The sequence below is a fragment of the Lipotes vexillifer genome, unplaced genomic scaffold (assembly GCF_000442215.2).
Source record: "Lipotes vexillifer unplaced genomic scaffold, Lipotes_vexillifer_v1.1 scaffold76, whole genome shotgun sequence".
Taxonomy (NCBI): domain Eukaryota; kingdom Metazoa; phylum Chordata; class Mammalia; order Artiodactyla; family Lipotidae; genus Lipotes; species Lipotes vexillifer.
The window spans coordinates 3,524,981-3,552,072 of record NW_006773751.1 but is presented as its reverse complement, the minus strand read 5'-3'; the positions used below and the strand labels follow the sequence as shown (position 1 = coordinate 3,552,072).

At 39.3% G+C, this 27,092-nt stretch overlaps 1 protein-coding gene across 1 annotated transcript in view; it reads left to right on the top strand.

Moving 5' to 3' along the window:
- The window catches only part of RASAL2 (RAS protein activator like 2), a 396,824-nt gene extending 369,760 nt beyond the window's left edge, over positions 1–27,064 (top strand). Inside the window, exons 10-18 of the mRNA XM_007448530.1 lie at positions 3,279–3,423; positions 4,072–4,308; positions 6,287–6,488; positions 8,779–8,957; positions 9,729–10,590; positions 17,303–17,437; positions 19,525–19,727; positions 21,198–21,285; positions 26,709–27,064. Coding sequence (XP_007448592.1) covers positions 3,279–3,423; positions 4,072–4,308; positions 6,287–6,488; positions 8,779–8,957; positions 9,729–10,590; positions 17,303–17,437; positions 19,525–19,727; positions 21,198–21,285; positions 26,709–26,873 — 2,216 coding nt within the window. The 3' untranslated portion in view covers positions 26,874–27,064. The remainder of the gene's footprint in view (positions 1–3,278; positions 3,424–4,071; positions 4,309–6,286; positions 6,489–8,778; positions 8,958–9,728; positions 10,591–17,302; positions 17,438–19,524; positions 19,728–21,197; positions 21,286–26,708) is intronic.
- The last annotated feature ends 28 nt before the right edge of the window (positions 27,065–27,092 follow it).

The following is a 27,092-nucleotide window of genomic DNA, read 5'->3' as shown; positions in this document are numbered from 1 at the left end:
AGAGAATAGGGCCAAAGACAGGTCTAACAATGCACCTGGTTTATGGTGTAGAAGGAAGCAGAGGAATCAGAGAAGTGGTCAAAGAGAGAGGAAGCATGCATGCCCACGTGCAAAAAAAAAGAAGGAAAATACTGTGTCTTAGACACCAAGAGGATAAAAGTATCAATAGAGTCAGAGATTGAGGAAAGTAAAGATTAAAAAGAAAACATGGCTATTGCATTTTGATGACTCGTGATGGCTGGGACTGCTCTCAGGAGCACAGGAGCCAGGTTTCACAGGCTAAAAAGTGAATGACTGCTCAAGAAACAGGACCGTTGTATTTACCTATGCTGGACTCACTGTAGTAGCAGTTAATTCCTACTTTGGAGAAGTACATTTTTTCTTCTCCTGCTTCCTATCTTCATATTTATTTCTTTTCTCTAAGTCATGTGCTTTAGTTTAAGGTCTAATAGGAATTTAAAAGAAGACTAGTGAAAATGGAGTTTCATTGACATTAGGAAAGGTACAGAATCAGAGTTTCACAACAGTCATATCATAAATTACATATCATGGTTTGCTTTAATGATTTGCACTGCCTTAGAAAAAGCAATGATGATGCATCTCAAACAGTATTCTGTGTTCTGGGGAGATAAAGGTGTAGATATTTGTTGACCATCTACTTCTTAAAAATCAGATATTCATATTCTACCATCAGTGTGCTAAATAGGCTTCCCAAATGAAATAATTCCTGAAGTGAAAAGGAGAGACAAGTCCTTTGTTAATCATTACAGTTAATTATTAACTGTCCTAGAACAGTTAAAAGTTAAATAGCTGATTGGCTCAATGAGACCTGAAAATTGATTCAGTGAGCAGGGGAAGAAATTCAAGTAACCCCACAAAGATCTCTATTATATTTGTAACCCAAAAGCAAGGACCAGGGTGGTGAAAATGGCTACTGCTTCCAAGAGCACAAACAAAATTAATTGGTAAGCTTCTTCAGGAAAGAGATTCTACTGTCTTTTCCCCATCTAACTCCCCGTATTTCTAGTTAGCCTTTTTTATATATATATAAATTTATTTTATTTATTTATTTTTGGCTGCACTGGGTCTTCGTTGTGGTACGCGGGCTTCTCATTGCGGTGGCTTCTCTTGTTGCAGAGCACGGGCTCTAGGCACGCGGGCTTCAGTAGTTGTGGCATGAGGGCTCAGTAGTTGTGGCTTGGAGACTCTAGAGCGCAGGCTCAGTAATTGTGGCGCACAGGCTTAGTTGCTCCGCGGCATGTGGGATCCTCCCGGGCCAGGGCTCAAACCTGTGCCTCCTGCATTGGCAGGTGGATTCTTAGCCACTGCGCCACCAGGAAAGTCCCAGGTTACAGTTTCAAAAGTGAAAAGAATTTTCTCAAGTTTGGAGGATTTTAAATATATCATAATCAGGTAAAAATAAAAAACTTTAGACAATTAATTTACTTCTGGACCCTTGAGTTGTTTGTTTGGTTCTTTTATTGAAGAATAAAAGAAAAATACTCTCAAAATTCACAAGTTATTTATTAATATTAGTTATTATCTCCTGGAATAGGTATAACTCACCTAGGTATAAGCTGAATATTAATGATATAAATTTAGAGGTGGATTGATTTTTACCTGAAGTATTTGACATTGATGACTTATTTTTAAATTCAGGTGCTCTTTAAATGAGGTAAATTCTGTGGGAGCACATAGCATAGGTGATGCTGAGAACATGTTCAATAGAAATCATGTGAGAGTTGGTAAACATTTTTAAAAGCCTTTTACCAATTTTGATTATTTCACTCTATGAAAAGTTATTTTAAATTTACAAAGTTTGTACATAACAATACTTATTATATGGTGCCCCTACTAAGTACCAGGCACCATATCAGACACTTTTCTTTTCATGCACTATTTTCAGATCCTCACCATAGCTCTAGAGGGTTGGAGGGATTTAATGCTATTTTCCAAATAAAGCACCCAAAACTCAGACTAGTTAAGTGACTTCTCATGGCCCCACAGTTGGTTAAGTGATGGGTCCAGGATTTGACCCTAGATCTTTCTGGCTCCAAAGCCTTTACTTTTTCTCTGCACCACTTTCTTTTCTGTGCATCACTTAGATTCCTCTTCTCCAAGCATTGTTCTTCCAAATAATCAGTTCCCATCCTCTATCACAGCTATTTTTTAAATCTTTCATTTATCCTAGTACTAACCATTTTGATAGAAAATGCTCTTTGATATTGCTGCTGCCACTTAATTTTTTATAGGAATTACTGTTCACTTTCATGAAATCTATTAATATCTAGCCTGAACTTCAGTTAATATAAGCAGATTTAAAAGGAGCTGTGAAAGTTCTACTCCTCTGTCATAAAGACCTATAAAAAACAAAAACTAAAAACATACTACCATCTCTAACAAATATTTATTGAGCCCCTGCAATGCTTTGGAAGCTATTTAATAGGCTTGGGATTTGAACATGAATAGAACCCAGTCCCTGACCTTCAATGGTATTCATCCTAAAGATGAGACAGGCATGTGAACAAATAAGCACAAAACAGTGTGAAACATAGAACAGAACAAATACATGGTATAGTGCATGGTAGAGGATAAACAGGTGATAAACAGGTAAGGTAAGGATTTGCTCTTTCAGGAAATACTGGGCATATCTCTATAGAGGCTAAGATATATGAACAGGGTGTCTAAGCTAAATTTATTTGGAAAAACGTCCAAATTATATAAAGAGATGCTCTGCTATGTGCTATGTTGAATGACTATCCCCATTAGGAGAGGTAAGCCTAGAGACCCTTACTTGAATATGTGTTTGCACCAGTATTAGCAGTTAAAAGCATAGGTAGGCTAATCATTCAGACTTGGGTTATTTATTTTTCTAAAATAGTAACAACATTATTCATAAGGTAAAGAGGCTTTATAATAAGAATAAGTAATGAGTTCCTGCTATTTAAATATATTTGGTTTCAGATAAAAGATTTAAAGTTGTAGCATTTTTTTAAAGTAGTTTCATTATTCTTTTTGTAAATACCATGATGATGATGTTAACGAGTGCTGTTTTTCCACTTCCAGAGTAAGGAAAATAAACATGGCAGTATAGGAGGTGGTATCTCTTGGGTTCCAGAGCAATAACCCTTCGTGAACAGTGTTTTGTGCCCTCCATGTCAGGCATCAGAACGAATTCCCCATTACACATTTTAGTACAGAAATCCTACATTCTTTTATTCTCTTCAGGAAGACACTATTTATAGTTATACTGTCCGTCATCTTCTCTCTCGAAATAGGGGAGTTCATCAAAGCTTTGTATGAGTCAGATGAAAACTGTGAAGTGGATCCCAGCAAATGTTCATCTAGTGAACTGATAGACCATCAGAGCAACCTGAAAATGTGCTGTGAGCTGGCTTTCTGCAAGATCATCAACTCTTACTGGTGAGCTGCTGTCTGTGCTTCATTCCCTGCTATTGGAACTTCAGTTTTTCAATATGAGTTATCACAGTGTTAACTGTTATTTCCCAACCAAAGGGAGGACTTATGGGAAAAATTGAAAGTTTCCCTAATACAGTTTTGTCTAAAATCTAAACCTCTCTTGTAAGCAGAAGTTGCTCTGAACTATCCACATAAATATAATATTTCCCCAGAATATTAGCACCACATCCTCTAATACCAAAAGTATTTTAAGGGCTTTTAAACATATTTACTAGTGTCAAACAAATGTGTTAATGATTTTTGATCATTATTCTAACCCCAGCAATTGGTGAGATTTTGGAAGCTTTTTGATGAACAGTCTTTAGAGAGATTATGATGAGCTGTAGTAAACCAAATGGTTTAGTCAGGAGCCTCATGCCATTTTCCCACTTTGCAAAACTAAGTTTACACTAATTCCTGAGTTTTGTAGCTTTTGGTTTCTGGTCTCCATCTGGACGTCTATGAATTTTCCACCACTTCTCAGGCATGAATCAGACAGAAGCTCTCTCTATTAGGCCCTCCCCATAGCCTGGCTCTGTTGGGCCAGAGTGGGATCACCTGTGCTTTCTTGGGTTATAGTACTTTTATATTTGGTCCTTCTTCCTTCCCCAGTGTTTTCCCTCGTGAGTTGAAAGAAGTGTTTGCATCCTGGAAGCAGCAGTGCCTGAACCGCAGCAAGCAAGACATCAGCGAGCGGCTCATCAGTGCCTCGTTGTTTCTCCGTTTTCTGTGCCCAGCCATCATGTCTCCCAGTCTCTTCAACCTCATGCAGGAATATCCTGATGACCGCACATCTCGGACTCTAACTCTAATTGCCAAGGTCATCCAGAACCTGGCCAACTTTGCCAAGTAGGTGTCAGTACCATAACCACTTTTTAACAACATTATTTAAAAAGTACATGAGGCCTAACCTTTGGATGAGTGTGGGGTGCCTCATAACTCATGTTACATGATTTTCATTGTGGTGTTATTAAAAATAGCAAAAAAATTGTAATCAATTTGAATATTCACTTTATAGAGGAATGGTTAAGTAGTCTGTGCATTCAGTGGAATATTTGCAGCCACTGCAAGTTGTGTTTACAAAGAACCAATAATATGCAAAATGATAAAGATATAATTATATTAAATGAAAAGTTTTATTAAAAACTCCAGCCAAGGGCTTCCCTGGTGGCGCAGTGGTTGAGAGTCAGCCTGCTGATGCGGGGGACGCGCGTTCGTGCCCCAGTCCAGGAAGATCCCACATGCCGCGGAGCAGCTGGGCCCATGAGCCATGGCCACTGAGCCTGCCCGTCTGGAGCCTGTGATACGCAACGGGAGAGGCCACAACAGTGAGAGGCCCGCGTATATCGCAAAAAAAAAAAAAAAAAACAACTCCAGCCCAAAAAAAAGAGATAGGATACCAAATGGTGCATATACTTTTATCCCAACAATATGAAAACACAAAAACCTAAGTATAGGAACATTGGGAAGAGCAATCAGGCAAAATTCTATGGTTACATTATCTAAGACAAGTGGCCTGGCCCCTTCAAAAAGTCAATATCATGAAAAATGGAAAAGATGGAGGGAGGACTGTTCTAGATTAAAAGAGACAATGCAGTGCTTGAATCTTAATTGGATCTGAACTGGAAAAAACATTTATAAAAATCATTTTGGGGACAATTGGTAAAATTTAAATATGAACTATATATGAGATAATTTATAAGTAATGTCTTTTAAAAGTTTTAGTGTGACAATGGCATTGGTTTATGTCAGCGTTTTTCCTTATTCTGGAGAAACAGGTGCTAATGTACTTAGAGCCTATGTCTGCAACTTAGTTTAAAATGGTTCAATCAAAAAAAGAGAGAGAGTGAAAACAAACTTGGCAAAATGGGAATGGTTGGTTAATATAGGTGAATGGCATATGGGTGTACGTTGTATATTCTTTCAACTTTTCTGTAGCTTTCAACTTTTTCAAAAGAAGTTAGGAGAAAGCAGTTGGAGAAGAAATGTACTGAACTGTAAATAGCAGATATGTTTGGGTGGTGGAATGGGTACACCTCCCCTTTTTTCCTTCCACTTTTCATTGTTTTCAATTTTTTCTTAAGTTTGTATAATTTTTATAATTTATAGAAAACAATTTTAAGAAATCACTGAGAAGCAATTCACACTGGCAAAATCGATCCCAGATTTACTCAGTATTGAAGCTTAAGTACAAGTTTCTAGTAGCAATGTATTGAAGGAAAAGATTAGAACTTCAATGAGATACATTGTTTTCTAGCATGTGGCTTTTTAGAAGTGCACTATTTTAACTTTGTGTGCTCTATAATATGCTAACACAGAAATATACATGTTTACCCATATTTGAGCTAATTCTTGTAAAAATTGTTTCTAGTTTATTTTGGAACATGTTTTATGGACTTAAACTAGGCCTGGAAGTTAGCTAGAACCTAGATAGGCAAAGAAGAGAGGAAGTTCTCTAGTAGAAATAAATAGCATGAGCAAAGGCTTGGAGAAGAAAAAGCGTATAATGTATTTGGGGGACTTTGAAGAAGCTAGCGATATTGAAGGTTTATACTGATAATGAATGTTTACAATGGCTTTAAATACCAGGAAAAAAGGATTTTGTCTTTACCCTATAGAGAATAGAAAGCTATTCAAAGTTTTTGACTATTAATGTAATATTAAGAAAGTATGTTTTAGTATTTATCACTTATAGATAATAAACAAATTAGTCATCTCCCCAAAATTAAAAAAAAAAAAAATTATAGCTCTGTGTAAAGTCAATTCAGAATGATCACATCTCTTTTCCTGAATATGTTCTTTCTCATTTTCTCTCCCTCTACTTCAGATTTGGTAACAAAGAGGAATACATGGCATTCATGAATGATTTTTTAGAGCACGAATGGGGTGGAATGAAGCGCTTTCTTTTGGAGATCTCTAATCCGGACACCATCTCAAACACCCCAGGCTTTGATGGTTACATTGATCTGGGCCGAGAGCTTTCAGTTTTGCATTCCTTACTGTGGGAAGTAGTTTCCCAACTTGATAAGGTAAAGTAGGCGGGAAGGGTAACAGGAGATGGGAGGTAGAGAACCCTAATGTACCTGGATTTTGGAGAATATCTACAGAGTAATCACATTCGTGCTTTCTGCTTGTTGAAAGCAACCTTTTGCCCTAGAAGTCTGGGAGGAAATAGTTATGATTTCTGAGTAAAATATGTGCCCTACAAACCAGGAAATTCTAATAAGCCACAAAATTATTAACATATTTTTAAGTAGTTTCCTGAATTAATGGAGTATATATTTCTATAAACAAATATGTTTGTGTATTTGCCTAGAAACTAATATCAAATATTGTTGTGTGAAGCCTTATTCATGTATAGTACAGTGAGATGAAACCTTGTGTAGTAATTTCTAACGGAAGTGTGGACTTAGAAAAATACTGAGACTATCGTGTTTAAGTAACTTACCATGAGATTTATTTTTATCATGCAAGTCAGAGGGTTTAATATAACTATTAATACCTATAGAGTTATGCGGGATCTGAAAATCCTGATGTTTTCTTTTCATCTGCAGATGTGAATTAAGAATAGAGAAAACAATTATCATTTTTAATCATTTATTTTCTGACTATAAGCTAAGAATTTTTTTGTATATCATATTAATAACTAAATATATACCATGCCAATCATTTTCCTCCTTCCCGAATTTTGCAAAGAGGAATAGAATTTGTTTTGGAAAACAGTCTAACAGACTCTGGCTAGGTTTATCCCAATAATTATTTATTGATGTTTTTGTTTGCTACAGCTACTTTATAAATATCTGTGGTGGTATGTTAGAATAACTTCAAAAAACAAAGTTATTTTTCTGTGATAAGAATTTGTTTATTTGTTTTCCTCCATTTCCCTATTATCTTTATTTTTTTTTTGAGTCAGAACATTTTTTATTTTTTGAGTTTTATTTTATTTTATTTTTTAATACAGCAGGTTCTTATTAGTTATCTATTTTATACATGTTAGTGTATATATGTCAATCCCAATCTCCCAATTCATCCCACCACCACCACCACCCCCAATTATCTTTAAAAACATTGCACCAATAAAATGAGGGAGAGGGGAGTAAAACCTATTAACAAAGACCACTTTCCTGAGGAAATGTAAATGGTAGGGTGTCCACTGGTGCCCAAAACATTTGTAAAATAATAAGCTGTTTCTTATTCTCAAGGACCCCTTCTTTTAGAAATGCTAGCTAGATTTTAAGTTGCAGCTATGCTGAGGGTAAATTCCTTGGATATGAATCATGGCTCAAGAGAGTCAAACAAGTAAAGACATTCTTCAGATGGCATCTGTACTCATTTGAGCAGGGTAGAAGAGTCTGTTGAGAAGACAACGAAAACCCAGAGGCAGCCATGTAAAACTGCCTAATGGATGAAGGTTCCCATAAGACCCCATGAGATTGAGAATTCCCCAAAGAAAAAAATGATTGAGATGGATAAAGCAAATCGTAAAAAGTTATTCTTCACTGAATAACTGCATCAGTGGGATGCAGATACAGTTATCTTCTGAAATCAACCTGGTTTATTCAGGGTCAAGGTCTTTTTAACAGGCTTTGCTGTGTAAACACACGTTCTCCTTTTTAGTTTCTGTTTGGTCCTGGGAACCAGCAGTACATCTATCTAGACACATCTCATAGATGTGTCATAACTTTGCTGTTTAAATTTTTTTAAAAAAATTGTCTTGCTAATGCAAACTCACCTGGCAGTAGGTCAGGGTTCCCAAGATTAAATGGCTAGTGGATGGCAATATCAACTGTGTGCCCTGCAGTGCTCTGGACCCCTGAATGCAACACCTTCTTGTATGTTGGCATGCATTTCTTTCCTCACATTATCCCTTTTCTTTGGAAGTTTCATCACACTAGCCAATCCTCTGGTCTTAAAGTTCTTTTTGGTTAGAAGGTGTTTGGTTCTTCCCCTACCCTCCCCCACCTTGATCTACCAGCCTCCCAAAGATTTAGTTTGCTTTGCATGTCTATCTTAGTTGGAATGGCAATAGTTTGGTTGTTTTGAGCATGTCTTTTAATTTTTATTTGCATAATCCTAATTTCTATTTCCTTTCTTTCCTCAATGTCTGCTGCATCTTGTTTCGCCTCCTCCATTCATCTCGACGCCATGGTTTTGCTGCTCCATAACAATGCATTATGAACCTGCCACTCCCATATGCAAACACCTACCCTTCCCTCCAACCTCCACCCCTCCATCAATGGGCATCGTTGTCCCAAAAACAATCTGTGGTGGATATCGCAATGCTTATTATCCAATTAGGGTGAAAATTCCTTCCTACAGGCAACCGTGGCAAAATTGGGACCTCTCCCTCGTGTTCTTGCTGATATTACCAAATCTCTGACTAATCCTACACCAATACAACAGCAACTGAGACGCTTCACTGAGCATAACTCCAGTCCAAATGTCAGTGGAAGCCTCTCCTCTGGGCTGCAGAAAATTTTTGAAGACCCTACTGACAGGTATGAATTTCAGAGAGAATTGGAACTACTTATCTCAGAGGGAGATAATATTTAGAGATTTGGGAAAAATCTATTTAACTTGTTGAATTTACAACTTTAAAATCATGAGCAGTTGGAAAGAATCTTCTGAGATAAATCCAATTGTTTGTCATAATAATACACATGATCTAGGATACTTATTTTCTAGAATGATATTGTAGAGTTATATTCAACAAACTTATAAAAAGAACCTATATTCTGCTTAATGGAAGACTAAGGGCTCTATGAAATTGATATTTTCAGGTATTGTAGCGCTCAAAAATCTGAGAACCTCAGTCGAAAATATTTTAGAGTTGGCTGTGTCAGCTGAACAGGTAGATACAGTGTTGATGCTTAGACTTTGTTTTCTGTATTGGCAAGACTTGTGTCTTTAGTAGGGACCCTTTGGTTGTACACTCAGGGCTTCTCGAAGGTTTAGACAGAACCAATTAACTATGAATTGGAACACCTTGGGAGGTTTAAAACCTAACTAGGAAATGATTGGAATTCTAGTAAAAATCTAAGACAGGGATGGAGTAGTCTGTACAGTGTTATTCTCCACCTTTGAAGAAAAACTAAAAATGTTGGATCTTATCCTAAGAATTGTGATGATGAAATCTGTGTTTAGAAACCAATGTAAGTCTCCACACCAGACCTCTGAGCCTTCTGAAGAGTTCATGTGCTTGAGTTGAGGAATCTTAACTCTATTGAATTTGCCTCAGGAGTAATTAAGGGTCCTTTCCTTTTCCACAGTGATTTGCATAAACTAAAATCTCCAAGCCAGGACAACACAGATAGCTATTTCAGAGGGAAAACGTTATTGCTGGTTCAGCAAGCCTCCTCCCAGAGCATGACTTACTCTGAAAAGGATGAAAAGGAAAGTAGCCTTCCTAATGGCCGGAGCATCTCCCTCATGGACCTTCAGGACACTCATGCCACCCAAGTGGAGCATGCATCTGTCATGCTTGACATGCCAATGCGCCTGACTGGAAGCCAGCTTTCCGTAACCCAGGTGGCCAGCATCAAACAACTTCGGGAAACCCAGAGCACTCCCCAGAGCGCACCCCAAGTGCGAAGGCCCCTGCACCCAGCCTTGAACCAGCCAGGCAGCCTCCAGCCCTTGTCATTCCAGAACCCTGTCTATCACCTCAATAACCCAATTCCAGCAATGCCAAAGGCCTCTGTGGATTCCAGTTTGGAGAACCTAAGCACTGCCAGTTCCAGGAGCCAAAGTAACAGTGAAGACTTCAAACTCAGTGGACCCAGCAACAGCAGCATGGAAGATTTCACCAAACGTAGCACTCAGAGTGAGGACTTCTCCAGGCGGCACACTGTGTCGGACAGACACATACCTCTTGCTCTGCCACGGCAGAATAGCACGGGGCAGGCCCAGATCCGAAAAATGGACCAGGCTGGGCTAGGTGCCCGAGCCAAAGCCCCACCGTCCCTGCCGCACAGTGCTTCCCTACGTAGCACCGGGAGCATGTCACTGGCATCTGCGGCTCTGGTGGCCGAACCTGTGCAAAATGGGAGCCGGTCCCGGCAGCAGTCCTCTTCCTCCAGAGAGAGTCCTGTTCCCAAAGTGAGAGCGATCCAGAGACAGCAGACACAGCAGGTAGGGGTGAGTGCTGGAGGGGGCTGCCAGGTACTTGGTCCAACTGTTTCCTCGGGTCTTTATATATAAATCATTGAGAAATCCAATTGCTAGCAGGGTTTCCACTTAAAACTATTTTTTGCAACCTTTTAATGGAAGAGGAACTGAAAAGTTTGGGAGGCTTCTGGCTAGATGAGGCAGCAGAATGTAGCTTGCCTCATTACTCTTAGGAGACTGTAACAACCACTCCAGGAGCCTTTCTGTCTCTTCAAGCAGCAGAGCTATGATCTCAGCACTGAGAACAATCTGTGATGTTGAGTAATAATTAGACACTTAAGCTGTGAATCTACAGGCCAAATCAACTAGGATATATTTTGGGAATCTGGACAATTAATCCTCCTTAATTTTTTTTCTTAAATTTCCAGAATAAATTTTTGCACTTTCAGCCAAGAGTTTAACGTAACTGCTCTCTACTCCATCCCCCAACTCCCTCTGGAAGTAGTAAGTCCCCGTGTGCCTTTTCCTGGAAATGGCTAGAAAAATAAACAACTGAGCACCTATAGAAGCAAGGTTAAGAAGAGAGGTAAAAAGATAGAAACATAGGTGGTTGACAAGTATTCTCTAAACATTTATAAAAATCTCTTATATTTCTATTTACATGGACAAGCCCAGCTCGGGTCTCACCTAAATTTAATATAAGATTATCAAACTTTTTTCTTCACAAATAAAAATGTTCCTTAAGAATTTTATCATCTCTTCTTTACAGATTACATTTTGAGGCACCAATCCATATTTGCTCTTGAAATAAACTAAGAACCTTATAAATGCATATATACATATCTTACTTTCATCTAAAAAAGATTTTTCTCCTAAAAAAAGCTTTGTTGAATTTTTTTTGAAACCTAATCCTACTTTATTTGTATTAGGGAGCTTTGTGATTAGAAGAGTTCTATGACAAATCCTTTTGTCAGCAGAATCACTGGTCAGAGGAGACTGCAGTGAGACCCCCAATGTATCTCTTTAGTATATTTGCATTTTTATAGGTAGGCATTTACCGATTGGGCTGCTTCTGCCACCACTCTGCTGTGGTCAGAGCCCTTGCCCCTACTTTGATAATTATTGTTTAAAAAAAAATTAGAACATTTACAGAATCCTTAGATACAGAAGTAGAAGAAGGGATGAAAAACTTAGGCTGATTCTGGTAGCCACCTTCCTGGGCAAAACCTCCTAGTTGGTCAGTTCTTTCCTGAGAAACAAACCTTTTCTTCAGTCTTAAATTTTTCATTTTCATTTTGTTATATTTCCCCAAATTTCACCAATTCATTTGATTTAATACACATTTTCATTTAAAGAAAAGGAAAAAAGATTATACTCTATTAATTTACATAATGATTATATTATATAATTTTTTCTTTAAATGAAAATGCTTTTATATATATATATATATCTTTTATATATATGTCATATATGTACATTTAATTTACGTTAGGAGGCTCTCAGTCTTTCCCACCTTATTGTGAATTAGTTTCCATACTTTGATTTTATGCTAGCTTCTAGTTGAGATCAACCCCTTTCAGAAAATTAAATTGTTGATTGAGAGGAGAAAAGAAAGATAAGGAATTTCAGAGATGCAGTACTGTGTGGAGGCAGATGTCTACGTGGGGGTTTAGTGCAGCTTGAAGGCCCTGAGGATGAGATAAGGAGTAGAGAAGAATATCAGATTGGCAGAGAGGGGCAAGACAGGGCACAGGGCGGGCCCTCTGCCTACTTTTCAAAGGCGGATTTAGTCCCAGCCCTGGAGAGAAAAGAAGAATGCTTACCCTTCCCTCCTGTATCATGTTGTCCTCAATTCCCAGGACCCGTGACTCAGACTGACTGTTTATAGATATTGTAAATTAAATAGCCTTTTGTGTGATCATCGGAAACGAATTGTCATTTATAATATCTGTGCTGTAGGAAAATATAACACCTATCATATAAGCACTGCGTGTTTCTGTGCGTGAATAGAAAGCTGTCTGGATAGATGGGAGGTAGGAAATGCATATATGGTCTTCAGACAACCAATTAAAATACTTTTGAGCCATAGCCATTAATGAGCTTGGGAATGTCTATGTTATGTTGGCATGAAGTGGGGCATAGCCACAAGCACAGCTTTACATATTCAGCCCTGTTTGTGCCTTTGCTGGTGCTGCCACTGTCATACCAGTTAAACCATAAATCACTGTATTTTGATTGCTCAATTTTCTGTTTTTTCTGCACTGGCTTTTTCTATGCAGATGTTTTATTCTTTCAAACGTATGTTATTTTTTTGTTGTTGTTCCTTATCATTCTTGCTTGCTTTTCTCATCTCACTCCCATGAAGCCTCTAATGTTCTAAATAATCAGCACATTTTTTACGTAAATTCCTTTACATATTTTAATTGCAAATTGTGTTGGGGAATTCTTCTCTCCCAAAAACTGGAGGATTTCTTTGTGGGGATTGTTCTGCCGGCATTTGTAATTATTGGAGGTTTTGTCCCATGCAAATTCCATTTGTATCTTAGCACAAAGGAGCGGCCATTGTTGGCAATGTAACTAGCTTCAGTCTTCTCCATTTGCTGAGTAGGAAGGAAATAAAATCCTAGTTCTACAGAGGAGGAATTTTTTGACCCTTTTCGGCCTCTGTTTGGATTTCTTTTTAATCATTTTCCTCTCCATCTTGTTTTTTTGTGTATCAGGTACTCTGTTAGACTCTATTTACAATATATGAGTTGTTCAGATTATAGCGTGTTACCTAACCTTAGAAATTCTAATTTGAAGAGGCTTTTTAAATAGGTATTTGACAAGCCTATCAGAATGATGCTACAGTTTTCACATTTGGATTTGTTGAACCCTCTCCTAACCAACCTCTTCAAGGATTCTCAGAGTTTACTTACTAATTTAGTCAGCTCTTTCTTTGGTGTTGATAGCAAAAGTGCTGTTCATTTATGGGAACCTGACTATTTCAGACTACGGAGAAGCTGAAAGCAACAAGTCTTATTTATATCTAGTAAATAAACAGGGAACCGGCCTGTTCTCAGTTATCCTCAGCATAGCCAGGCTAACTGTAGGATCAGTGAAACTGCTTTCTCAGGCCCTTTTGCCCCAAAGCGTTGTTATTTTTCCCAGAGAAACCCTATAAAAGCTTTATCTCAAAAGGGTGATATTCCTAACAGGAATCCGTGCTCCTTTTCATTTCATCTTTTTCATCCTTCATTTTCTTTAATGATCCACTGTTGGAAGTCAATGAAGAAAATGCTCTTCTTAAGGCTATAGCTAAGCAAGATGGCATCTGAACCATTTACCAACCTCTTTCCTCAATTTCTTTGACTATAAACTAGAGGTAATAAATTTTGTTATCTATCCAGCTTATAAAGGAGATAGAACAATCACTGAGGAAAAGCCTTTGATGTACTTCCAAAGGATTAGAGGAAAAACATAGGGTATCCTTCTCTTAGTAATAAATTATACTTTGGTAATCAATTCTAAAGAGAATCCAAAGTAATAATAAATGAATAATATTTTATTGAGCATCAATTGTGCAGTCACTACCATAGTCACTACCATTCCAAAAGAAAAAAATTCTATGATATATGGTGCCATGCTTCAAGGGTTGACAGTCTAATCAGGAAATAAGATCAGCACTCAGAAGACCAATCAAGTAGATGTAAAAGACAGTATATAGTTCTTTCATATGAAGAACATATTACAATAAAAAATAATTTTGAAAAAAATTTTGAAATAAAAATCACCTCCATAAGTCTTCAATGTAGATAAAACTATTTCTGATTTGTTCAGTATTACTTTTCTGCTCTTTATAATTATGTAAAGGTTTTATCATAAATACAAGGAATAGTTATATTAGTCTGATTTATTTTTTTAAAACTTATTGACCACCTACCGTATGCCATGCAAAGTGCTAGGGTATATGAGGAAGTGGTTGAAAAACAGATTCAACCAATAAAATAGGAATAGACTGGAATGCCCAGTTCCCATTGTACACTGTCTCATAATTCACTGGACATTGTTAGTCCTTCTGAAGATATGGTAGCTAGCACCAACACCAGTGAAATTGAACCAACTCTTTGTTTTTACAGCTTCTCACTTTACATTTTATGCCTAGATTACCTAAGAAGTTGTTTTTAATATGCTTTTAGGGGCTAAGATCTCTCTTTAGTATGTTCTTAGGGACACTATTAGCTTGTACTGCATTTATTGGCACTCAATAAATAGTTACTCTTGACGAATCACAGGGGAAGAAAGTTCTTGCGAACAACATATTATTAACTATAAAGCAGAAAGCTACTGAATTAGCTTCCTGGAAGTTACAAATTCCAAACATTAAAGTTATTCATTTTAGTGGCTACTTTATCTCAAGCAGCAGCTGAATAGAAAATCCTGGTTTCACAGAAAAGCAGCTCTCCTGTGCCCTATGTGGTAAAGGGATAAGATTCTAAAATTAAAAAGGCATTTGTCTCCTTTAAGTATTGACTTTCTATTAATTTTTAAAGACTCAGAACCACAGTATTTTGCCTTTCAGGTGTACATATATCAAATAAAAACTTAAACCCCTTTTTAAACTATTTTTCTCTAAATACTAAAGCAATTTATTGTGCTCCGCTTTCAAAATCCAGTAGGGGAAGAACTAGGGGTGTGTGTGTATGTGTGTGTGTGTGTGTGTGTGTGTGTGTGTGTGTGTGAAGTACCTTGTAGTTTACAAACTGCTTTTACATGCCATCTCATTTGTTTCTCATAACTTTTGAAGTAGATAATTATTATCTTTTTTAATATAAATGATACTATAGTCTATAGATCAGTGTTTCCAAAGTGTGATACTCAAAACTATTTAAATATACAAGGTATTTAATCAGTCATTTAATTATTTTAACACATATTAGAAAACTATCTAACAATATAAAATGTATTTATAAATGTATAATATATATAACATTAAACTCATGATTTTACTGATAATATTGCTTAGCATAAGGACTTAGCTAACTGAAAAAGGTTGTTTTAAAGAGATGATAAATAATATATCAGTGACAACGTGGTTATGACAAAAATAATGAGAATGATACACAAATGAATGAAGTATAAGAAGCCTACCTACCATAGTGGAGATGAAGGTAGACTTTTTAAGAACTGAGGGTACTGAAGTTTAAGACATGTTTATGTTTTTTCTTGACACAGTGGAGAAAATGGCTTTAAAGAAGGAATTTCTAAAAGTTCATTCACTGTTGCTTGTGTGTGCCTCAGGCGTGACGCTGTTTTTTATCGATATGTATCTGTAATCTGTTTGTAAATCAGCCAAACCAGGTTCTTCTTCAAACCTTTAGGAAATACCCTCATACTACTTTTGTATGAATATTTTTTCAAGTCTCTCCCAAATAACATTTTTGTCTCTGCAACCAATTTTTTTCATCTAGTCTTTCTAAATCTCAAAATCATCAAGATACCCCTTATTTTAAAATATCCATATATTTAGAGTTTAACCAGGTTTTATTCCAAAATGACATAAAGATTCTTAAGGTACATAGCTCTGCATGGGAGAGAAAATTCCCTTCCAATTATTTATAGAGTATTGGTCCTCAAAATAGAAATTCATTTTAATTATAAAAAGGCTAACTCACATGAAAATCCTTTGTTCTGTCTATCTGTCTCTCTGTTTCTTCTCAAGAAAGCCAGAGAAAAAGAATTTGTTGTCTATTTCTAGCACTGTTTATGGAGAAAGCACTAATGTTCAGTAGCCCAATATAAATTGTCATATCCAGGGCCAGTTTTCTAAGCATAAATACAGTAATAACATCTAAGCTCTATAGTACTCCATAGTTTCCAAAGAACTTTCACATACATTATATTGTTCAGTCCTTAGAACTCCCTGGAAGATGGTCAGGATAGGTGGTGATGGTGGTGGTAGCCCTTATTCAATAGATTTGGAAAAAAGTATTTAAGAGATTAAGTGACAATGTAAGTAGCAGAATTGCTACTCAAAGCCAGAATTCTTATCACTCTGCATATCTATTGGAAAAGGGCAATTAATCTAGCTATCCTAACTGGATAGAAATATCCCTTAGACTATGTTGATGTCCATTGTTTTGATCCTGTATTCATCAAGAAACTTTCTGGTAAAATATGGACTTCTGAGTGATGTTAACCCAGGAACAAGTCAGTGTCTGTAAAAATGACCAATATCACTTTTTTTTCTCTTTCCCTAAATGGTTGATGTGAAAATTAAGAATTTGGCATTCTGATATATAAATGGGTACCTTGTGAGCTGTTTAGCATTAATCAATTCCTTGGTTCCTGATCATCCCTGGTTGAGCAGATGTTTCCTCACCTGAGCAATCAACCATCAACTTGTGCTTTCTTTCTCTCATTCTGTCATCATCGTAATTTCATTAGGTAATGACCTAATGAAACCATTGGACTAATCAACAATTTTAAGGCCTTGGCTTTTCCTCTTTGGAGGGAAAAAACAGCAGGTTCTTAGATGTGATTTCTATTCACAGCATTTCAGAAGATTTTATCCTTGTATAAATGGATATTCTCTTCCCTCACCACCAGCCCTTGCAGTAACAAAATATTATTTAGAACTGGGAACATTTAACAGAAAACAGGGATCACAATAATGTCTTCTAAGAATAGCTCTCTTTGTGAAACCTAACTGTGGATGAGCTCTTTTTGGAGATGCTAATAGGTATTTCTGACGCAGGTTCAGTCACCTGTGGACTCTGCCACAATGTCCCCAGTAGAGAGGACGGCAGCCTGGGTTCTGAACAATGGGCAATATGAAGAAGATGTAGAAGAAACCGAGCAAAATCAAGATGAAGCCAAGCATGCCGAGAAGGTAGAGCCTAGTCTGTCTTTATTGCCCGCACAGTGATAGGCCACCCAAAGGGTCATCTAGCCAAGGAGATGATCTCCCCAGGGTCCCCAACTTCAGCTCCACCTCTTATGTTAACCCTTATATACATATCTGTATATGATAATTCAGTAGGGTCTGTGTCGGAAATTATGTGGAAATGTCCATCAAGCTGGGATGGGAGGATTAGCTCTAATTTTTTTTTTTTTTTTTTTTTAATATGAGGTGCCTTAACTTGGAGAAAACTCTGCTACTCATTTCTAGTCATTTTAGGTGAATATTTAGTGTTTCTGTATAACTAACCAAAGTCAAGATTACCCTTGGACTAGACTTCCTTTCTATATCTTTGTAATGATTTTGTCTTTTTTTGTTTTTCTTTGTTTATTTATTTATTTATTGGCTGCGTTGGGTCTTCGTTGCTGTGCAAGGGCTTTCTCTAGTTGCCACAAGCAGGGGCTACTCTTTGTTGCGACGTGCAGGCTTTTCATTGCAGTGGCTTCTCTTGTTGCAGAGCACAGGCTCTAGGCGCATGAGCTTCAGTAGTTGTGGCTTGCAGGCTTCAGTAGTTGTGGCTCGTGGGCTCTAGAGCGCAGGCTCAGTAGTTGTGGTGCATGGGCTTAGTTGCTCCGCGGCATGTGGGAATCTTCCTGGACCAGGGCTCGAACCCGTGTCCCCTGCGTTGCCAGGCAGATTCTTAAACACTGCGCCACCAGGGAAGTCCCTTTTTTTGTTTTTCTTTTCACGTTTTCTGGGTAAAGAACTTGTAACACTATAGCTGATTTTTTAAAAGACATCGACTGAAAAAAAAAAAAAGACATTATCTATTGCTTCAGTTTTGTTTCATTTTGTTAAGAAAAGCTGACATGAAGAATAAGGATTATCAAACAAGAACATTGACATCATGTATGGCATTACCTCATTAACAGCCAGACAAGTAGCTTCTGCTTACTTATCAGCAGGATCCTAAACTATTCTTATTGATGCAGTCTACCTCTTCAAACTGTATAAGAACTGTCATCTTTGACCTTCTGGATTAATAAGCATAGTGTAGGACCATGACGTTGGATAAGCAGAAGCTAACTGTCTGATTGTCAGTTAAATGGAATATTATGTAAAAATACATTGCATGTTACAAAGCAGCATACGGATTTATCATGAATTACTAATGAATTTAAATAGGCCATATACAAGAAAGCTTAATGCTTCTCACCTCACCCAGAAATTTGACATTCCAGTTACTCAAACCCCAACCCACAGCAGCTTCAGTACAAGAAAGGGCCACGTAACCAATTGAATTATATAAAGCTTTATATATATAAATTTATATAAAGCTTTAATGAGAAAACAGACATATGTGTTCCAACAAGCAGTAGCAAACTGGGCAGATGAATGATATCATGAAAATGGGCCAAGAGGCAGTATTAATCAGCCCCGGAGAACATGTAGGCCTTTTGCTTAGAGCTTGTGACCTGAATGTTTTACACTTTTATAGCTGGGGAGAAAGCAGCAATAGCCTATTCTGCCATAAAATTCTATTTATTGATTTAGTAACTTAACATTATAGAAGTGCTGCTTGCTCTCTAAAGGGCTGGCTCTAGTAGGGTGAAAGAATGGCAGTCTGATGAGTGAAGGCATGTCAGAGATCCTGCAGTACAGGTGATGACACAGAAATCTTTTCTCATGTAGACAACTGGCTTTTGGCTTATTTTAAGTCATTTGTCAGGCTTCTAAATGCTTGATCTTTTTTTTTTCCTGCTCCCATTTGATACCGTCACAGATTGGATGTGGCTTGCAGGAACTGGTAGTTTAATGTGTAGAGTGATACATAAATATATAGATTTGGAATGCCAAGGTAAGACTAAAAATGTAATTTCAGGAGGCGGGCAGAGCTCCTAAGTGATGCCTGTTGATAATTTTAAAGAACGTCAGCAGCCCATGGAATGGCAGTTCAGGCAGCATCCAGCTCCATTGCCTAGGGTTTCTATCGTAAAAAATAAATCACTAACGTCTAAAACCAGCGTAACTCCAGTATTTCTCTCCTTGTCTGTGGTGCCTCTTCTCCTCTGCTCTAGTACGAACAGGAAATTACTAAACTGAAGGAGCGCCTGCGAGTGTCCAGCCGGCGGCTAGAGGAGTATGAGCGCCGGTTGCTGGTGCAGGAGCAGCAGATGCAGAAGCTGCTGCTGGAGTACAAGGCCCGGCTGGAGGACAGCGAGGAGCGGCTGCGCAGGCAGCAGGAGGAGAAGGATAGCCAGATGAAGAGCATCATCAGCAGGTCAGAGGTCGCCTGGCGGTGGACGTGGGCTAGGTAGCTAGGGCTGCAAAGAGGTGGGACGATGACCCAGAGAATCCTAAAGCAATGGCAGCAAAAGCCATTTGCAACTCTGCATGTCCTTTGTGGTACTTGGTACAAAGGTGACGGCTGACTATATCTCTTACACTTTTCTAAATGTGAGACCTTAGTGCACTTCCTTTGAAGATAGAGGTAGTCTATTTTCCTTTAGTTGTAACAATTAGAAAAAATTAAAACTTAGTGACTCACTTAAGAGGTCTTAGAGGAAAACTGAATCTTAAAAATGTACGTATTCAATGTCAAAGGCTAACTTAGTTTTTTACAGCAAGCCCAGAGAGGGGGAAGGGAGCTTCCTGGGCTGTCTTCAGGGCCAGAGAATCAAGGGAGAAGGCCAAGGACGTCCAGGGGAGACTAAGGGAGGGGACAATTTTACCAAACACTACATAGCACTTACTATGGGCCAGGTACTTTTCTAAACACTTTACAGATAAAATTTTTTTTTTTTTTTTTTTTTTGCGGTACGCGGGCCTCTCACTGTTGTGGCCTCTCCCGTTGCGGAGCTCAGGCTCCAGACGCCCAGGCTCAGCGGCCATGGCTCACGGGCCCAGCCGCTCCGCGCCATGTGGGATCTTCCCGGACCGGGGCACGAACCCGTGTCCTCTGCAGCGGAAGGCGGACTCTCAACCACTGCGCCACCAGGGAAGCCCTACAGATAAAATTTGTTTAATCTGTTAATAATAATTTGATTAATGCCAATCTCTGAAGTAGGCATTATTATTATTCTCATTTTACAAATAAAGAAACAGGCAACAAATTCATTAAGTCACTTGCCCAAGGTCACTTAGTGTTGCTGCTGGGATTTGAAACCACACAGTCAAGCCCCAGAGTCCATGCTCATGACCACTGTGCTTCAGTGTTGTTAAATGCTGTAGGCAGGTCAAGTAACTTAAAGTCAGAGAAGGTCTGCTGTTTTAGCAGCACATAAGTATTTAGCAGTCTTACCGAGAGGCTTTTCATGGAGTTTAAACATCAGGGGTCTAAGATGTGAATGGTGGAAGAGAAAGAAAGTAGACCTACTATGTGTAGAGTACGCTCTGAGGAAACTTAGCTGTTCAGGGGAAGAGAAAGGTCAGCTGTTACAAGGTAACAAGATTAGGAGAGGGTTTGGTTTTTGTGGGTTGGTTTGCCATTTTAAGATGAAATGAGTTGTGCTGAGGAAAGGACCTGATAGAAAAGAGGGAGATAATAATTGTGGGAATGCTGTTCCAGAGGAGGTAAAAATCCAGTCCCAGTAGAGAAATCAACTTTGGATGTCTTCTTCTAAGGTGGTTGCAGATCTTGTACTAGGAAGCAGTGGCTGTACTGAGCTGTCCTGAGTGTGGGCTTCTTGTCCTCTACATTAGCCAGCTCTCTCCTTGAAGATGTTGATCTCTCCTTACTACCCCACTGTAGGCTAATGGCTGTGGAAGAGGAATTGAAGAAGGATCATGCTGAGATGCAAGCAGTTATCGATGCAAAGCAAAAAATAATTGATGCACAGGTAAGCAGGTTCTTAGTCTAGTGGAAGGCACTTGTTTATAATAACTTATCTCCTGACTTCCCACCCTTTGCAAATGCCAAGGCACATGATGGACAATAGGTCACTGGAAAGTTCTCAGCATTACCTTGTGAAGAGTAAAAGAGTTTCTTTGTGACCTCTATGACCTTTTCTTTCCTTTACTGGTGACAAGTCTGTTAACCTAGCAAAGTTTTAGCGTGCTTAGTGCAGTTGCTCGACAAATCTCAACCTAGTGCATGATGGGGCTTACTTCTTTCTTTCTGGAAAGGAGGGGATTCTCTAAGGGGGTACCTGTGAAAAGTACACTGCATGTGTCTGGCTTGTGACCTCCACTGACCATTGCTTGGCTATGATGTTCACAGTCTTGTCAGTCACGTCCACTGTGCCATCAGCCTCTGGCCCCAAACAGTAGTCTAGCTGCAGGGGAAAGACAGGGTTGTAAAAGGTACCCTTCCTTGTTATTCTTTTGGTTCCGGATTTGGCGTTGATGCCTGGGATTCGCTTGGCTGCCCTTCTCTGTTGGCGCTGTGCTTGGAGAGCCTCTTTTGGTTGATGAAATCAGAACCTGGGCCTCTGCTCACTGCAGCTTCTACCTGTGATAATAATGGCATGACGGATGACTGCCAAGAGCACCCCCTCCCAGGTTCACGTCAGTGATCAGAGCAAAACCCAGGAGGCAGGAAATGTTTCTAATTCCTTTTTCATTTTATCAGTGCAAAACCTGGTTGTATTTCTTAGAGTGAAACAAATAAAAAACGGCAGTGCAGCTTGGATGTGGCTGGTCTGGCCACTGAATGTATCACCTCCCTGAAGACCACCCAGCCAGGTTTGCGTTTCTCACCCTTAAGTACCATATCATTTCCCTCAGCTCTGAAATAAAAATGGGAGCAAGGACTTTATGTCCAACTTTCTTCTCTCCTTATCAGCCAGTAGTCAGTCTATGGCAGAGCCCCCAGTATTCTTAAACACGCATTTTACCCCCAGTCTGGTTTCCTGACAGGGCTAATATGGGATGGGGTTTATTTTTCAAAGGAATTGGGAGTAAGGCTGAATGCACAGCCATGGGAAGAGTGCGTCATGGGCCTCCTACTCCCTCACATACACGAGACCAGGCAGTCGAGGGTGAGTTGTGATGCTCTCTCGTCAGCATGGTTCCCAGAATATTTTGGACCCTTGAACTCTGCAGTTTCTGGATATTTAGACCTTCTAAGAATCAGAAGAAAGTTCTTACTTGGTCCATTTTTCAAACTTTTCTAGGTGTCCCCAAGGTAGGTGAGGGAAGGGTAGCAGAGACAAGGCATTCTCGGCAGGCACACTGTAAAAATTCATCTAAGAGGCTTAAGAGAAACAGTCTGGATAAAGAAGGCAATTTAGTCAGGGAAACAAGTGTTGATAAGTGTTCACTTTGGGATCTTCAATGTGACAGTGTAAAGCAGAGAGAGTTCTATTAATAACTACACCCGAATAGATTTTAGTTCTAATGAGATCATACAGACTGTTTTAATAACTTCAGCTTGTCTAAAACCGTGTCAGTCTTAAGCAGAGGGAGCTTGGGGGTGTCGTAGTCGTGGCTCTGTGCATACAGTATTTCCACTTTCTCGGTTGCCTGTCAAGACAACCTCATCATTAGATTCTGAAGATTTCTTCCCCACCCCTGCCCCCATTTTGACATCTAGGGTAAGATGACTGGGTATGAAGCAGGAGTCATAGGCATAGAAGGTGAAAGCAAGGGAGGGAATCAGGTTCATCAGGGCTCAAAAACTCTGGAAAGTAAGGACCTTCTCTCAGTTAACACAAGGGCGTCACCATGCAGGAATGGGAGAACTCTTATCCTCAAAGCATCAGTCAATGTCAGACTTGTGGTCTGGCTAAACTAGATAACAGTTTGGGTCCATATTTCAGGCAGTGGTTTTCAAATGGTTTGATTCTGTGGACTGTTTTGGCGGAACCAGAGGTGGCTCCCATAGATGGCTTTCCAGCTGTTCCTGCTGCCCATTCAAGAACAAGGGCTTCTCTCAATGAAATTTATTACTGTATAATAAATTTTCTACTGGAGGCTCACTATGGATCCCTAAAGAACACTTGGAGAATCCATTAGACCACATTTTGAAAACCACTGCACCATGCTCCTGCTGACCATTCAAGAACAAGGGCTTCTCTCAATGAAATTTATTACTGTATAATAAATTTTCTACTGGAGGCTCACTATGGATCCCTAAAGAACACTTGGAGAATCCATTAGACCACATTTTGAAAACCACTGCACCATGCACAGCACAGATGATAAACACTAAAACTAGTTTTTTAAAAAATTTTAATCTCCTTAAAAGGAAGGTTTCCCAATTCCAGCTGTTGTCTCACTGATACATTAAAATCTTATTCTAGCAAAAGACTATGAAAATCCTTTAGTGTCTTTTGTAACAAATGACTGTTCCTTTGAAAGGATAAATCTTACATCTTAAGTGTTTGATGGAGCAGAGCAGCCCTTCTGGCATTATTTAATAGAATGAGGACATGTTTGGGGGTGAAAGCTTCCCAGCGAGGGAACCCATACTTTTATGTCCCTGGCATCTGCCTTGGTGCCACTGGCAGTTAAAAAATATTTCTGAAATGAATTGCTTTCCTTATACTAGCAATGGGCCCAACATTTCCCAAAACAGGACAGGTCAGGTACCCAGAGAACTGGTTTCCATTTTCTCTCTCAGCAGCCCTGTGCCCCTACAGACAAGTCTGGTCCCTGAACTGAGCCGCTCCATCTCCTCGAGTCAGTTTATGCTCCAGAGGCCCCACCGGGGTCAGCCACTTTCTATTGGAACTGGGAGAGGATGAGTACTCCCCTGGTGACCCTGTCCTGGGCCTTGTAGCACCACCATGGAGATCCTGGTGATGGTACTAAGGGACCATTTCTCAGACCAGGGACTGTGCCACCTTTCACCCCATCCCCGGATCTCTCCATATGACTCAGATGGAGAACTTCCTCCTAGGAGAAGCAAGCAGCTGCCTAGTTACTGTTGCAAGTGATATCTCCGCTGTGTTAAATTACAGGTCATAAATGGAGATGAGATTATGCAAACAGGCAAGTAACCTGTCCATTCTCTAGCTGAGCAGTTCCCAGCCCTGGCCCGGTGCACTGGCCTCCTACACATTCCAGCTCCTGCACTCCCCACACTTGAAATCCTTCCTGTCAGGCAGGAACTAGATTGCTTTGCCGTTCAATCCAGGCAGAATGGAGAAGTCAAGGCCATCTTTTGCCAACTGAACTTGACTTTCAAAAGTCCCTGTTTGATTTTTTTTTATTTTATTTTTTGTTTTACTTTGAAAGATTGGCAGTGGGGGGGAGTTACAGAAGGGAGTTTCTCCACTTGGAAACTTTCAACTGTTTAGTAGAAGGGCTGCTTGACTTCAGCTGTTACTCTTGCAGGAAATAAATAAAGACAATCATTCTTAGCCTTTTTTGACCCTTTAAGAATCAAATAATTTTTCATGAATACCTAATTTCTTTGGATCAACCCTAGAGAATCCTGCACTCCTTAGAATTGAGGCATTATAATTTATCCTAATACTGAAATATCTTTTCTTTTTTAATCATTTTTAGATATTACCAGGTTATCTGCTTAGAGATCATTTCTAACCATAGGGGGAAACATCATATCTGGCTCCCACCCCTTTTCTCCTGGTAACCACTGGCCAACCCTTACTGACTTTTAAAAGATCTATACTTGTTATCCCAGTAAATTCCACTGGCTGTAATTTTTTTAATTATTATTTTTTTAAAGCCTTGTAGTTCTTTCTTTCTTTGAGTTTTGCTTATCCTTAAAACAAGTTACCTTTCCAAAGTAAAAAGCATCTTAGGCTAGATTAGGGGTTAGTTAATAATGCTGATTTTTTTGTATCTTACCACCTGAGTTCTCCATCAAGGAAAGGGAAAAAAAAAATGTTAATAATAACAAGTGTGAGCTAGTTTTTTTCATACTTTTGAAACCGTGACCACCAGCCCTGCTGCCATACAGATCCCCGCCCCACCCCCAAAGCAGGAGATTAAAGGGAAGCCTTACTTGATGCTGTTGTTGCATATGCTTTTACCTAATTTTCTCCCCAGGGCAGTGGTCTTCACTCTGCATCCTTGGGCAGCACGATTCTGGGAGAGCAGTGCTGCTCACGGCCCTGTGGAGCTATGCTGTAACAGCAAGGAATAGCATCTAACCCTCAGCCCTTGTATGTCCTCTCTGAACCTGACCAGACTATCCTTATCATGCTTTTCCCTGAGTAAATTAAAACACTCCCTGGGTAGGAAAGCTCTTTTTGGCTTTGGGGATTGTTCCTCACATGCTTTTTTTTTCTTTTTTTTTTGATATCATAGATGTAGGTAAAAGACTGTCCTTCTCAGCGTTAACTTGTTTTCTAAAAAATGGCAACGTCATGTAGGAAAGGTTCTAGGATGATTTACCTAGCTGGTGAAGCTAAGATTAGGATTTCTCTCCTAGTCTTTGTGAGACTGATAATATTTTGATGGGATGATTTTTATTTTTGTTTAATTTAGATGAGCCTACTTTTCTCTAGATTGCCATTTTTTCCCTCTTTTTTCTCTTGGTTTTTTTTGCATATTCAACAGTCTTTGGTTCCAAAATATTGGTTCTAAGCCTTTTTTTTTTTTTTTCCAAGATTCAAAAGTAAAATGAAAGCAGTCTCCTTATTGGGTAGCTTTCCTGGAGTACCTCTGAGCTGGAATGAGTCTAGGAGCTTGTGTTCTCTGTTTGTTTTCATGTGTTATGTTTCTGGCATCCCCCTTTGGCCACATCTCCCTTCCCATATTCAAATAACTCCTTGGTCTGAGCTTTTGGCTGCTTCTCCCCCTCTTGCTGTTGCATCCTCACTTTGTTGGTGACTATAAACTGCCACCATGTATTGTTTCAGTTTTGAGCACCATGTGAATTCTTTTCAAATGTGACTGATGTGCCCCCTTCAGGGTATAAGAACCCATAGATCACATGCACTTCTCCTCTGTGAAATGAAACCTCTGGTGCTTCTTTCTTTGCCACCTAATTCCCATGTTTTACTTTTGACCCAAAGTACTTAATACAGCAAGGCAGCTTGACACCTCTGTTTCATAGTCTGACGTAACACATGGTGTCATTTTTACATGATGTCCTAGGGTCCCAAGGGATGATTAATAACAAATCCTGCTATGCTGAAAGGAAAAAAGAGAGAAAATAAACACAGACCCGTTGGGCTCAGGGGAAGCTGGCCTGACTAGGGTGCAGAAAGAGGCAGAGACGTTCCATTTGTCTAGGAAGCATCATGTGTACTGCTGTTTGATAGAAAGCATTAGAACAGTCATTCAATAGAATATTACGGTGTAGTTGCCTGCATGGAGCCAGAATAAAGCCATGATTGGTGTGTTGTAGGAAAAACGGATCGTGTCGCTGGATTCGGCCAACACCAGACTGATGAGCGCGCTGACCCAAGTGAAGGAGCGGTACAGCATGCAGGTCCGCAATGGCATCTCCCCCACCAACCCCACCAAGCTTTCCATCACGGAGAATGGTGAATTCAAAAACAGCAGCTGCTGATGGGCTTTGTGAATAGACAGACTGTGGGAGGAGACAGAAGGAAATGCCCCCGCTCTCCTGTCCCCAGCCCTCTCCCCAGCCCCACCAGGTTTACAGAATGTTGCTACTTCAGAACAGCAGGGTGGCGAGCAACTCTCCAATGAATAAAGGAACCTTGTCTTTCAGGGCATAAGGCTAAGACTTCCAAGGTCGACGCTTCCTCCCCACCACCACCCCGCC